General features: G+C 43.6%; 1 protein-coding gene across 1 annotated transcript in view; it reads left to right on the top strand.

Annotated features, from left to right (window-relative positions):
• Nucleotides 1-1,025: 1,025 nt before the first annotated feature.
• fhod3b (formin homology 2 domain containing 3b) overlaps nucleotides 1,026-15,270 on the top strand; it is a gene marked incomplete at its 5' end in the record, with an annotated part of 199,442 nt that continues 185,197 nt past the window's right edge. The window contains 2 exons of the mRNA XM_083639893.1: nucleotides 1,026-1,190; nucleotides 12,167-12,273. Coding sequence (XP_083496019.1) covers nucleotides 1,026-1,190; nucleotides 12,167-12,273 — 272 coding nt within the window. The remainder of the gene's footprint in view (nucleotides 1,191-12,166; nucleotides 12,274-15,270) is intronic.

Here is a 15,270-nt window from a genome sequence, read left to right as displayed (position 1 = left end):
CTGTCTGTCTGTCTGTCTGTCTGTCTGTCTGTCTGTCTGTCTATCTATCTACAGTATCTATCTATCTATCTATCTATCTATCTATCTATCTATCTATCTATCTATCTATCTATCTATCTATCTATCTATCTATATATCTATCTATCTACAGTATCTATCTATCTATCTATCTATCTATCTATCTATCTATCTATCTATCTATCTATCTATCTATCTATCTATCTATCTATCTATCTATCTATCTATCTATCTATCAGTGCAATGCCAGAATGCAATGCCAGAAACTTAGGCTACAGTAGGCCTGGCCTATCCCCCCTACAATAAACTAGACTACACCATTGTATGACCAAAACAACTTAATTCGGTCAATAATTAGGATTCTGTAAACCGTCCAATAGGGTGGGGGTGATACGGGAGATTTTCCGGGGGAAATGATCGGGATCTCACAGCGGGAAATCCGGTGAAAATATGGGACAAACCCAGGAGGGTTGAGATGGTCTGTTTTGCGTGCTTCTTACATTCACCACTGGATGCCGCCATTGCGCCTGTAATACCAGGACGCTCGGCCGGCTGAAGTTTGGCTGCCTCGCCACTGGCAGAGTGTCTGCTGGAGGAGGCAGCCGCTTTGCTTTCCCATCGTTTCCACTGACCAGGCGCCAAGTGTAGCAGCAGCAGTCCCGTCCGCTCCGCAGTCTGCCTCACTGTCACCGCCCGCAATGCCCTTGGATACTGCCGCCCCGCTCATCTCGACACAACAACTCCGATTCTCTGAAGAGTAAAACAAACATACCTCACAACGAGGTACCCTGGATGTTTGCTCTCTTGTTTCCATTGCCTTGAATCCTCTGCGCCTGACTGAAGCGAATGGAGAAGGTCCAAGGATAACAGAGGGTGCGGGACGTGCTACTGCAGAGGAGCTGCCGCTGGGTCGCTGTCTGTGGCCCGGTTGGTTTATCAAAGAGGCTTGATCGTGGCGCATCCAGTTGATTTGACAGACGTCTGAAATCGTCTTGCATGGATACATCATGGCTACGTTTGTATGCAGGGTACAGTTCCTAGATGATACTGATCCATTCAACAGCACCAATTTCCCCGAGCCCACCAGGCCACCTCACTACACTTTCAGGGAAGATATTCCTCTGATCAATCAGATTGCTGGAGTCCACAGGCTGCTGAAAGCCCCACAGAAGGTATGCACTGCTTTTGATCTGAAGACTAGACACCGGCTGTTTTGCAGCTATGATATTTGTGGCATGAATTCTTTAAAAATAGTGAAGAGACTTGCAGTGTTGTAGATCTGCCAAACTACAAAATGATTAACTAATTAACAACTAATGTGCTGACATGATGCTGTGGGGTTGCTACCGCCAGTGAAGCAGTTCCAATGTGGGATGCTGACAAAGCGACCATGGACCGATCAGCGTGCAGTCAAACAGTTACTGCACGGGTGTTGTGACATGGAATGTTGGTCAGTTTAAGTTCATAGTGGAGTGGACCGAAAGCTTTAGGCCCCCGTGCTTAGGGAGGAGGCATCTGTTAATGTTTACAACCATAACAGTGAACCCTTTTCAGTTTAACCTGTTTTCCTTACCTTTCCTACTGAACCAACTTGGGGAGATCTTTCAAAAACGTCAGACAAGAGAAGTAATATAATCTTGTGGCTGGAACAAACAAGCTAATTTAAAACACAAAGTTATCTCATGGAAATCATTTCCATAATGGAATGATAGTGATTTATACAACTCCAATTGCAATGGAGTTCTTCTTGTCCTTATGGAGAAGCTGGCTATTGCTTGTTATGATGTGACATTATGAGTGGACGCTGTGCCATCGTGAATTATTGCATTCTGTTGCACTGTATTTATCTTTTGACTTGTTCTTCTGAGCATTTTTCAAGCCTGTATTTCTCCAGGGAATCTTTGCTTTGCATGTCTACTTCTTCCAGTTACGCCCTTCTCCACACATTGACAGCTACATAGATTCACACCTGGGAGCTTCCCAGCACATCAATCTCTTGACACTGACTGAGTGTTGTGTTTGTGTCTTCCTCCTCAAGGGTTGGTCAACTGTTGAGGGAGGGAAGAGCGTTACACACATTTGACCCACATCTGAGGATTTGAATTAGTAAGCATCCAGGCTCAAGACAGCTTATCTAACCTTTAAGCCCCAGTCAGATAAATCCATGTACTCACCCTGTTCTTCTAACATACTTTTCTATTTTGCAATTTGGATTTTTAAGCCTCTTCTGTCATTTCTCTAGTCATCATCAGCAGCACCATACATGTACTGCACCTCAGTCTTGCCTTTGGTCAGCAGCATCATGTCAAGCTTCACTTGATCCTGCTGTAGCTGTTTGAGGAGGTGATACAGGACACATTGTTTTGGTTGCAAAAGTTGGCCCTCCCAAGATCCACAACTCTATTGCCCATTTTAAACTGCTCAAAAACAACGGAACTTTCCTCTTCAGTGTAGTATGATTGCAGTGTTTCAGTCTCCCCATAGAAAGCCAGTGACAAATCATTTAAACCTGTAACCAATCTTCTGTTTCTGAGGAGGACTACACCTCTTGAGATGTACTGTATAGCCAGTTTTGTCCCCCTGAAACCACGTGCATCCAAACACATTCATCAAAGATCTCATCTCCTGACCTTGGAATTTAAACAGAGTAAAGTGGCCGGTGAGACTGAATGTGACTTTGAGTCTTTATTGAGCAGTCATCTCAGTCTGGTCGGGGAGTCACGCAAATAGAAAGTTAATTTGGGTCTTTCTTCATTCTGTCACATCAATGGTACTCCATCTTGTTTGAGTAGAGCTGGTAAGATAAGTCACGGAAGCCTCAGGATGCTGTGGATCACCACAAGCCTGGCTCTCATTCTGTAGCCCACTCAGTCTGCCCAGCATGAGGGGATGAGGGGAGAGGGGAGAGAGGGAAGCGGGCAGAAATCACAACACAAACAAAGACTTGATGTACTTTGCACAGTCGATTGGTCTCAGTTTAGCAGTAGGGCAGTTGGACCACAAACTAGACAGGGAGGGAGTACCAGCGGAAGGTTCTGCAGTGCCCGGGTAGTGAGCTACAGTCACATGGGCATTAGTGGTTAGCAATAACTTGAGGGAGCAGCCGCTGTTGTGCTTTTCATAAAAGAAACAGTCCGATGCCACAGGACTGTGTCTGAGGGAAACAGCACATTTTGGGGCAGTGAATTCACCTATTCACAGCCACATGTGGTTGACGTTTGAAGAAGTGGCTTTGGTATGACACTGACTGTCATTACCTTTTGGCACAACGAACCTGTTGCCTTCCAGCTCTGTCTCTGTGGATGTCTTAAGATGTGCAGGTCAGCCTGGTATAAATAGCTTGGTGCTAACACATGGTGCCGAGGGAGCCAACACAGCTAGCATGTGCTGTCCCTGGGCTGTCCCTGTCAGTTTCAGAATGCAGTCTCTCGAGCGGAGGTGTGTGTGTGTGTGTGTGTGTTGGGGGGGATGGGCAGTTGGGCACCTGGGCGATGTTGCCCTACGAAGTCAAACAGCAGTAACTACTTTTTGTGAATTTTAAATGTCAAAGGTCCTAACGGGTTTAGATTTCATAGTGACAAAAATTCTACCCTGAATGCTATTAAGGATGTACTCTCCAGTTCTGTAGCAGTTACAACAGATAAATGCTGAAGTCATTCTCACTACTCATGCACATACTAGAAAACAAGGCTAGGTCGAAACCTAGCATAATGGCCAGCGCAGAGAAGCATTGACGAGCCTGTTGGTTGTAGCAGGCAGCGACATTGTTAAAGTGGAGGGCTGTCGGTGGCAAAAGTATGAAGGATATAATGGAAAATCAGGGGGGGGCTTTTGGAGAAAATTCAAAATGGCGGGAAAATCTAGTTAGATGGAAATGGATGTGGCCTCTATCAGCAGATGCTGAATGGCCCAAGGAATCCAGGGAAAAAATAATTATGATTGTAGATTCTACGGTTCAAAAGTTATGGACCAAATGTAAATAGGGCTGTTATAGCGCCACCTAGTGGTCAACAAGTGTAATTTGTAGTAGTAAAAGGTGATTCTGTGAACCTACCTACCAAGTTCGGTAGCGGCAGGTCTTATGGTTTCTGAGTGGGACCAAATAGGCTTCCAAATGGTCTCCCAAATGGGCTTGTAAATTGGGTGGACAAACCCTGTTATAGGACCTGAGCCACTGCGTGCACTGGCCAACAATTAGAGATGCACCGATCCACTTTTTCAGTTCTGATCCGATTCCGATACCTGAATTTGTATATCTGCCGATAACGATACTGATTCTGATAGCAGAGCTCTTGCCAACTCTCCCAAGGAGCTGCAGCATCCACCTTTACATAGTAGCTGGCTCCTACTTTGACGTCATCAGTAGTTTCTTTGGTAATCAATTAATCAATTATCTAATAGCATTAGTTACCTGGTTGATAATATTCCACAATATTAAATTCAACAATTAATAAAGGTCATTAGATATTTCCAAAACAATTGATCCACTCAATATACTCCACATTTCAACACACAGACAACACCCCTGCCACTTACCACATTTGGTAATGTTGGAAACCCCCCCAAATATTTATAAGACTAAAATATCACCAAAACTGCTAACACTACTAGCTCACTACTACTGCTGCTACTACTACTTCTTACTAGCACTGTTTCATGTTATGTTATGTTGGGTTTATTGTCCAACTGCAAGCTATGAATGGAACCTGGATCGGGAACATGGGATCGGCAACGTCAGTCCGATATGTTACGTCTGTATCGGCACCTGATACCGATATCCTGATACCGATATTCCATCTCTAAAAGAAAAATTGAAGTGCGATATTGACTGGTGCAATATTATGAATTACAGTTAGAAGAAGCAGGGGGGGGGGGTGTTCCAAACAGCCTGCTACATAATAAAGCTATTGTTAACTAATCTCACAGGAGAAAACGCCATGTCCAAGACAAGAAAGAGACAATACTAACCAGTAGAGGAAGTCCCACCGCGCTTCAGCTATTGCAGGCAGGTCCCGTGCATCACAGAGGAGGGACGCAGCAATGAAGTAAGAAGAAGAAAACTGGAGCAGCTCGGACCATTCAATGCCTTTTATTCAGGCGCAGAGTCAATTCTACAGACAACACTAACCATTAGCAAACCTCCAATCTCTTCCAACAAAATATCTTTAGGAAAACGCCGTGTATCGATGCAACGCAATGTATCACATCACAGTGCAAATGTTAATTGCCATATTAAACAAAAATAGCAATATAATAGATGTTTTGCAATATTGTACAAGCACCTCGTCTATAAATGGACCTCTAGCTTGCTTCCAGATGGAAAGTATGACTCATCACTACCTGACTCAGCCTTTCAATTCTGTCATGAATCATTCATTGTCCTTTTCAGACGACTGTGTGTCCGTGCCGAAAAGGCACGATGCACATAATCTGACAAATCTGTCTCTGTCAACACAATTCAGCACAAGTTTAGACCTTCAAATGCATTCTCTCCTCTATCAATGCTTTGTAGTGCTGTGGCTTGGTGGCCTTGAGGCCTTGCTGCATCGGTTTGCAAAGCAAAGTCCAAGGAAGGGAAAATGTGGGAAGGGAAAAAGTCTTGGAGAATAGATTCTCACTTTACCAAATTCAGTTTTTTTTTGGGGGGCGGCTGGTTGTTTTCCTGCATTTTTTTTCTGGATAAATTACAGAGTCCCATAATGAGAAGTTATGTGAAATGCTGTAAAATACAGGTTCCTTCACATGCCTGTCAAAGCTCTCTTGAGTTCTTTTACACATTGTTATGTAGAGATGCGGTTTTGCCCGTCTCTTGTGTATTTGGGAGTGTTGTCTCAGCAGCCTTTCAGCAGAACTGCTGGCGATCCTTGTACAGACTCATCTTTTGCATGCTCGACATGAGCTGAAGATGACTGTTGTGGTTTGCCTCTCATGCATCAAGTGTATTTTAATGAGTGTGCTAATCACATGCCTTCAGAGAAAGACCACAAGTACCATCCACAATGCACTATTATCAAATGCACTTTCAACCATCAAGAAGGCTTACAGTATTCAGCAGTTTATAGACAGTATATTTGCACTAACTCTTGTACAAGACAATGCAACTCGTGTGTTATTATGCTACCTCGCTCCAAATGTCTTTCTTCTTTACAAAGAAATATGGAGTGAGATAGCAGTTTTGAATTGGAAATTGCACGGTGTTTATTTTTAGTCCTGACTGCCTTAACTGCCTCTCTGGTCAGTGGACCACGGTATTGTGGTCTAAGGGAGAGGCCAGACCTCAGTGTGTGAGCAGAGCACTTGCGGTGACTTCTCTGGACTTGGCCATCACAGGGCCACCGCGGGTTCAAGCCCTGGGCGGGGGACAGCTAAGGAAGCCACCGCCACTGATAATCGCACTGTTCCCACCCGGATTAAGGGCCATTTCTGTGGATCGCCCCTGGCCTGGTTATATATGACTGGAGCTGTACCAATAATCCAACTCGATTACATAATGAGAACCCAAAGAGGTACAGGCTGGAGGATGGATGGATGGATGAACAGATTGATATTGATGCGCGGTTGGGTTAGGGTAGATTGATGGATAGATTTATGCAGTTCACACTGACTTGTTGGCTTGATTTGGTCTGGCAAAAATGGGGTCTGGGAGTCCCAACCTTGTGTGGGGAAATGCATGTCTTGGCTCCACAGTGGGCTAATTACTGGGTACAGCTGCAACTTCAGGCGCATGCTTTTTGTCTATTTCAGGTTGTGATACAGACAGTAAAGAATCTCGCTGAAAGAGAACAAACACTTCTCTCGCGCTTTTGTCCAATCCATAAAATAAATCTACTTGAAGTATACATTTTTGAAGAGAATAAAAGGGACAGCAAAGATATCGGCCAGTAATAATGCATGAGATTCTCATAATAGGTAAATGTCCATTTTGCTTCTCTTTATCAGCTACCAGAATAGTGATTCATTCAACCTATATGACATGAAGGTTTTTGCATTTGCTGCATGTGTTGTCCTATATCCCCAGTAACAAGCAGCAGGTGTGTTTGGAATAAATGAAAGAACTGGGCATTTAGCATGAGCAGTGTGAGTTAGGGTTGTCAAAAGTATCGATAGTATCGATACTTTTGACAAGTCAATACTAAAAATTTGAAACGGATACAATACTCATTACATTTGCAACTGTATCAATATCAGCAGTGCTTTCTCTTAATGAAAAATCAAACATACCACTGATGATTTCTCCCTCTGTCATTGGTGGGTATCTTTTGCTTCAACAAGTTCAAAGTATAGAGGGTATGCACACCCACTGGAACACGCCCCCTCAATCAGGAACGAGTGTCAAAATGAGTGTCAAGTTCCTCCCTGAGCAGCAGGTGTCAGTTATCTAGGCTGATTACTGCATTCAAGCTCAGTCTTGCTGTGACTCAGTGGGCGTGACCCCACAGTGACTTCTGCCTCTGTGACATCACATGCATACCCTCTATTCTGATCGGCTGATGACTAGAGCAGGGGTAATTTGTTGTGTTATGATAGGCTGATGACTAGAGCAGGTGTGATCTGCTGTGTTATGATAGGCTGATCACTAGAGCAGGGGTAATCTGCTGTGTAAGCGGTTAAAGTTTTTAATGAGTCTTATCAGGTCTAGATTATGGAGAAGCATGCATCTGTCTGTCCATCTGTCTTTGTTTATTTTTTAAGCCTCTTGATATGTTGTTGTCATCCTGCCGCGTGGTATCGAAAATGGTATCGACTATCGATATTTTCCTGGGTATATCGGTATCGAAGTAGAAATTCTAGTATCGTGACTGTTAGGGTTTTGTTTGTTGGACTCAAGGGCAGAGACAGACAGAGACAGAATATCAAGTTGTAACACAGTTTGTTTATTTAAATGTTATTGGTTCAGTCCGGATGGACGAGATACCCAGGTTGCAGGATGGTAGGCTAGAGTCCAGGTAGGTGAACGAGCAGGCATCCAGAAGTCCGGGCTGGCAGAGAGCAAGCAGGCTGAAGTCCAGGCGAGCAGATAGCAGGTAGGCTGAAGTCCAGGCGAGCAGAGAGCAGGTAGGCTGAAGTCCAGGCAGATGGCGAGCAGGCAGACAGACAGGGGAGGATTGGCGCAGGTAGTCAGATTTAGGGCAGCAGACGTTCCTCTCCATGCAGGTGAGAAGATAATCTGACAGTGTCTTGACTGTCTGGGCTGGGTATATGAAGCCTGCTGATTGGTGATGCTTGGCAGCTGCGATAGCTGAAGATCAGCTCCACACACCTGGCTCCAATCCTGTAATCACAACAGAAAGGAGGGGGCGAGAGAGACTAGGAGGCAGAGGTTGAGGGCATGACAGTGACATCCCTAGTGTGAGTCACATGGCCACGTTCTTTGGATTGCCAAGTGGGAAGTGAGTGACTGCAGCAGTACAAAAACACCACAGCAATGAGCACTTAGCACAATGATGCTGCCAGCATCAAAATAAAGAAGGAACTTTAGGATGACCAATTAAAAGTTAAAATTGTACAATACATACTCTGTGATCATTTTGACCATTTTTAGAAACTAGGGAGATTCCTGTTGAGACAGTTTTTTTTTAACTGTCTCACAAAGTAAGGTACAGATAACAGTCAGCATGCAGGACTCTTTTCTCCTTCATAATAATTCTCATATCACACTGTCACACCCATTGTTTTCCAAGGCATGTCAGTCCATAGGAATAAATATAGTGGGTCTAACTTTGGCCTCCATGTCTGGATTTCCTGTCAGTCCAGAGAATCTGTCCTGTAATCTGGAGAAACGCTCTCCCTCCTCCTCTGTCTGTTTGCCGTATTCACTGTCTGGTCCGTCTGTCTGTCTGTCTGTCTGTCTGTCTGTCTGTCTGTCTGTCTGTCTGTCCCTTTCTCTTTTTCATTTCATTTATTTATTGAATGTGACTCATTGACCATGATCACATGGTATGGAGCACAAACAAAACATACAAAAACAATATACAATGGCACACGGCATGGCTAGTGCATATGTCATTTGAACAAAGGCAGGACATTCTGTTTATCTTCTGTAACAACATCAAGAACAACCTAAATAAGACTTGTCACTGTCCTTGAAACAATTGGATTTCCCAAGTGATCGAACTCTTCTTTGTATATTTACACCATCATCCTTGTGTGTTACCTTATCTCCAGTGTCCTCACAAGATGAAGATGTTCAGGTTTATAATCCCTGAGACTGATCATATTACCAATAAGCTTTTGTTTGACCATACAAAGGAAACAAACATGGTTCTCTCAAAGAGAGGGGGATATATATATAGAGAGAACGAGAGCGTTATCCTAGCCAACCACATGTTTTGATTCAGTTCTCAAATATGACACAGTCCTTGAGCGCTGTAGTGCAGTAATACAAACAGAGTGGCTGAACAGATCAAAGTCGTCAGACCCGTAATGTCTTTCCCAGCCTTTTCCCTGCACATTTAATGAAGTTACTGTCATATGTGAACTGCATCAGACCTGGCAATCAGGCTCCTAATTTAAAAAACACTTGGTTTTATATGTTGTTTACATGCGATGCTGCGAGAGATTTATTTTGTTTTTGTTTATTTTTTTTGGTGCTTATTTGAGATTGTGAATAGTCATTTTTAGGGCTGTACCCGACCTCTGTCGGTTGAAACAGATTTGGCTGTTCAATACCAATATTCGATGATTCTTTTTCCCCCTTTCTTTTTTAAATAAGACAATTTGGCAATCGGAAAACCCATTGGCATGAGCTTGTTTGATTTGTTTGTTTAATTGGAACTTTTTTGTTGTCTATTGGGAGAAACCAAGCAATTCTATGTATAATCAGAATCAGAATGACTTTTATTGCCACAGTATGCAAGTTACATACGAGGAATTTGTCTTATTCTCTGTATGCAGCGTAGCGGTCAGGTCAATATACAGAGATAAAGAAGTAGGAAAGATAACTAAAAGACAATCACAACATTGCAAGTGCAATCAAATCAGATTGGCAGTCGAATCAGACTATTGGAATCAGGCCCCTTCAAATGGATCGTCACCATTTGGGGTGACTAGTAATTTTTCAGTGTTTCATCTCCCTCTTCTACCCTGCAAAAGCCTCAATGAAAGTCAATGACAAGAAAAGAGAAATCAAGTCATTTATTGGGTGTTAATTAGTTGTGTGTTGTTTGTCTCAGATGCCTCACACACACTGTTGATGGAGCAGAGCAGTGCAGCTCTCTTCACCTTGGTCATGTGTTAAGTCCTCCCATCGTGGTGTTTGTTTTGCCGTCCTGTGCTCCCCTGTCGGAGCTGCTGTCCTGCAGAGTTGACAGGCTCTGAATATAAATAGGTTAATCTCTCCAATTCCGAGGTCAACCACATCACTGAACAGACACTCTCATTTCCCATCTCCTCCCTCCAAAAAGGGCTTTAGGCTTTCGGCACAATAGCGATTGAGTCCTGCAGGTTTAGTCGAGCACAAACAAATTATATCGTCGCCTCTCCAGAATCACCTTGTGTGTGTTGGTGATAGTTTATCAGATAGAGGGACAGAAAGATAAGAGGTACCAGACTGCCAACATGCCCTGATCCTTTCTCAGATGTTGTGGACTGCTGACAGTTGCTGATTAAAAAAATTATACATAAAATACATCTAGAAATTGACACGTGGACCCATAACAATAACACAGTTGTTTGTCTTGTAAATAACTGTAATTGGAATAATATATGTATTTTTTACCACAGCGCCCGGTAGAGGAGCCGTGGTTATAACACTGCGTATATAAACATCAAATTTGGCCCAATAACAGATATTGGCTCCAGAAATATTTCCCCAATTGGCCTGATGGGGGCGCTATACTGTGGTTACAAATTATAATTTCAGACTTTGAAAGGCCATAACTTCCACATGTCCGATTTTCACTAAACTCTTTACACGTTTAGCTGAGCCTGCTATACAAATTTACCTGAAGGACCTTCAAGGTCCGGCTGGAAAGTTTTTGAGATGTTTTGATAGTTTTGAAAAACACATTTTAACATCTCCTCCTACACCGCTGTGATCGATCGCCACCAAATTTTTCATGTAGCATCGACAGACCTATCACATTAAAGTTTGTTTTTTTGTTTTTTTTATATTTTATTTTCACATTTTAAATTTTTATAGAACACAAACAAGACAAAACAGACAAACAGGCTCAGACACAGGGGAAAGAAATGAAAAACAAAACAAAAACAAAACAAAAAATATAATCAACATTACAAAGTGGTGCCGCCAGCCACCTAAGGTGCTTATGTTCTTGTAAACGATATACCTGGGATCTCACTCAAGGGGTCTATGGGAAGCCAGCCGGGTGAGTCACCCGTCACCCCTAGCCTCGTTGAGGTAGACTAAAAACGGGTCCCAGATAGTTATACATTTTCTAAGTGCATTGGTTCTCAGGAACCTAAGTCTCTCCATGCGTATAACAGAGGTCATGTCCGTCAACCACAATTGGAAAGAGGGTGGAGAGGGAGATTTCCATTCCTTCAGAATTTGTTTTTTGGCGACAGTTGTCCCCAGTGTCAGAGACTGTTGCACAGCTGTAGGAAAGTTCAGAGAAGACTCCGAGCAGCCGAAGATACATTAACGTTTGTTAAAAGGTTGTTGATAACTACAGTACTGTCATTTTGAAGATATACATTTTTACATTTGTGAGAGGACATGGCCTGTCAACTAAATTGTCATAATGTTGATGTTCAGATATCATCAGTGACCATGTCTGCATAGCTGTTTTACGAGTAGGGGGCGCTACAAATGCCATTGCCAAAAATGTATGATGATGAAATTGCGTGAAATTTGGGCTTGTTCAGGGAGGCTGTACTAGTCAAAAAATAAAAAGTTTTGTCAACATTGGTGAAAGTGGGTGTATACAGTAGTGTAATAACCATGTAACAGCAGGAACAGTAATGTGACATATGACATCTACTTTTTAGATTTTTACGTTGTCAGCACCAAATTTGGTATAGGTGCCATGGGCCTGTGCAGGATCTGTACTTGTTTTAACACAGCAAGCATGGACAGTTTTTTTGTTGTGAAAAGATAGAGAATCTCACAAAAAAATGTGATAATGTGATTGTGGAAGTTAGCACAAGACCTATATTTAATGTGTTACTGTGTCTCCTTCCTGTTTAGCCTGATGACTGTGCCCTCCAGCTGTCCCATAATGGAAGCTACCTGGACTTGGAGTCTACCTTGGCAGAACAGAGAGATGAACTTGAGGGTTTTCAGGAGGAAGGAGGGTAAGACAGCACTACTCCATCTCTGTCTCTGTCTCTCTCACACTGTCTCTTCTTTTTTTGGTTTTTTCTTTACCATCATTACGCTTTAAAAGCAAATCATTGCATGTTCATAGCGTACTGAAATGAAAGGCAATGGTGAATTACTGCACTATAAAGGTACAATTTGTATACCTGTTTAAAGAGGCTGCTCATATGTTCTCTGCACTTCAAAAGACGCAGCTGGGACTTGGGCCAGAGCGGCGCCAAGTGAAAACACAAGAGGCACTGGCACTGCCTAACAGGTGCACATATGATGTGCCAAGCTGTGATTGCCCAAGACTCCATTTTCATGTTCTTATGGTCAAACGAGCTGTTTTGGAATAGTCATTATACCTATTATTCAAGAGGGGGCGGGGACTTGAAAGCGCTTGATCTGCACAAAGCAGCTTTTCAAAGCTTGAGGTAAAAGGTATTTCTGTGCTTTAACAAGAGTCCGTACAATGTGATTATTGTTTTTCCAGACAGATGGGCGATAAAAATGCAGGGGAGATAAGAGAAAAACATATTTAAATCCTCGGCCGTGGGCTATGTATTAATTTCCTGCTTGCTATATTCCCCTGCCTAATATGATTCTATTACAATGATCAAGATCGTAATCATACCAATTTCGCTTCAGGGCGATTTAGGGATACCATCCTTTTCCTGGCCTCCTCCTTCTCAGCTGATTGGGTTATGCTGCCCACAAGCTGCTCTCGGGAGGTGGATGGTTCTGTCCCATAATAATAATAATTGATTGGATTTATATAGCGCCTTTCTAGATACTCAAAGCGCTTCACATATCAGGGGAGGGAGGGGGAGGGAAGTCAACTCATCCACCACTGATGTGTAGCACCCACCTGGGTGATGCACGGCAGCCAGTTTGCCCCAAAACGCTCACCACACATCAGCCTATCACGGTGGAGAGTTGAGGACTGAATGTGCCAATTAACTAACGAGTAGGTGGCCATGATTGAAGGAAGGCCTGTTTGGGAATTTAGCCAGGGCACCGGGGTTACACCCCACAGGGCACCGGGGTTCCACCCCACAGGGCACCGGGGTTACACCCCACAGGGCACCGGGGTTACACCCCACAGGGCACTGGGGTTACACCCCACAGGGCACCGGGGTTACACCCCACAGGGCACCGGGGTTACACCCCTACTCTTGGGAAGAGTGCCGATGTGACCTTTAATGACCACAGAGAGTCAGGACCTCGGTTTAACGTCTCATCAGAAGGACATTGCTCACTCACAGGACAGAGTCCCTGGCCCTGGGAGATTATTCATCAGATCAGATTATTCATCAGACCATTCGGACCAGAGGGAAAGAGCACCTCCTACTGGTCCTCCAACACCACTTCCAGCACCAGTCTTCCATCCAAGGAGTATCCTAGGCCAGACCTGCTTAGCTTCCCAAGGAAAGCCAGTAATGTAATGCAGGAGCCACTGGTGCTGCTGACATAGCTGCCATAGCTGAGGGGGCGTCACCCCGCTTGGGGCACACTCTCAAAACTCGGTCAACACTTTGAAAGGGTCCGGTTTGAACACCATTGTCAGTAATTCCTCTGTGAATCACCCATCAAACAATAGCAATCAATATGTTATTTGTGGAACCTGTTACCAGTACTGTATTCTAATCTTTTAAAACGCGTATTTAAAGTGGTGTTAATATAATAATTTTACATTCTCATCTCAATTTTCTGTGACATTTGAATATAATGAGTCAGCCCTCAATACGTTTTTTTTATCAGTTCTCCTGAAGCGATATTGCAATAGCACCTTTTTTTTCTACCAGTCTAAACGCCTCAGAGTTTCCATGGCATTCATCCATTCGTGTCCCTTAAAATACCTGGCCTCCCTGGCCCCAGTGATGTCATCTGAACCACTTAAGACGGGTAGACAAGTCTCGTGAGTAATCACCCTCATCGCGATTGAATGTTACCTCACTGCTCTCTGTCAAGGTGGACCAACTACAAGCCCACATTGGCTACAAAGACACGTCTGAGCTTCTGATGTCGCTATAGTTTTCGCCCCTTTAATGTAGCTCAGTCATGTCATTGAACAAGGCTTTGTCTTGACATAACTCTTAAGACCTGGACGAAGAATGGAAAGGTCTCAAATTGTGTCCGTTTCATTTCGTTCCCGTACAGTTTCTATGGCCAATTGCTTTATTAACTCCATATGTTTTGTCATGTACTGTAGAGCATGTTGATATATCATCCATGTTACCGCCCACTTGGGTTGCTCTCAAACTGAAGGTTGGCATGGCAGTTCCTGGTCGGCTGGACCGCAAACATCTACGGATTTATTTGTCTAACTTGGAATTCATAAGCTGCTCTCTGGGCTCGGTGTTTCTATTGGATGTTGAGAGTGCCGTCTTTTCCCCGTTCCATCTGAAATTGTTAGGAGCTTATGGGAGCCTATTGAGAGCTGTGAGGTTAAAGTGGTCCACTTCTTCTCTCGTCAAAGGCCGAGCCTGCCAGGGCGCCGGGCCGGGCGGTGCCAGCTGGCGCGGGCTGGTATGGATGTGTGTCATTAAAACCACACAGGGTTGTGTCTGAGCAGGCTGGGGGTGAAGGTGGTTAGCCATTATTTTGTGTAAAAAAAAAATAATAATAATCACATAACCCCCACTGCTGTCTGAGCGTTGTTGATTTGATGATTATTGAGCTAATAAAAGGTCTTGACGAGGCATTTCACCTTTACTTGTTCCATTTTATTTTATTTTCATTCTCCCTTTTTACTGCATGAGGTCTTTCAACAGCACTCTCGACTCCAAGACATTTAACTCGCAGAAAACAATCAGTCTATTTCCCACTTTTCCCCCCGCATTTTACAAGATCCAATTGTTCTTTAAATAACAACCCTTAACTCACATTAATGTGCTTTAAGTTTAAAACGGAGCCAGCATCAAGCCCAGCCACCATCTATTAGAAGCAGAATAGTCCTCCCTTCACATCCAGCCGGCGTTCCTGAAGCC

The sequence above is a fragment of the Poromitra crassiceps genome (genome assembly GCF_964638095.1).
Source record: "Poromitra crassiceps genome assembly, chromosome: 1".
Classification (NCBI taxonomy): domain Eukaryota; kingdom Metazoa; phylum Chordata; class Actinopteri; order Beryciformes; family Melamphaidae; genus Poromitra; species Poromitra crassiceps.
This window is presented reverse-complemented; position numbering and strand designations above follow the sequence as displayed.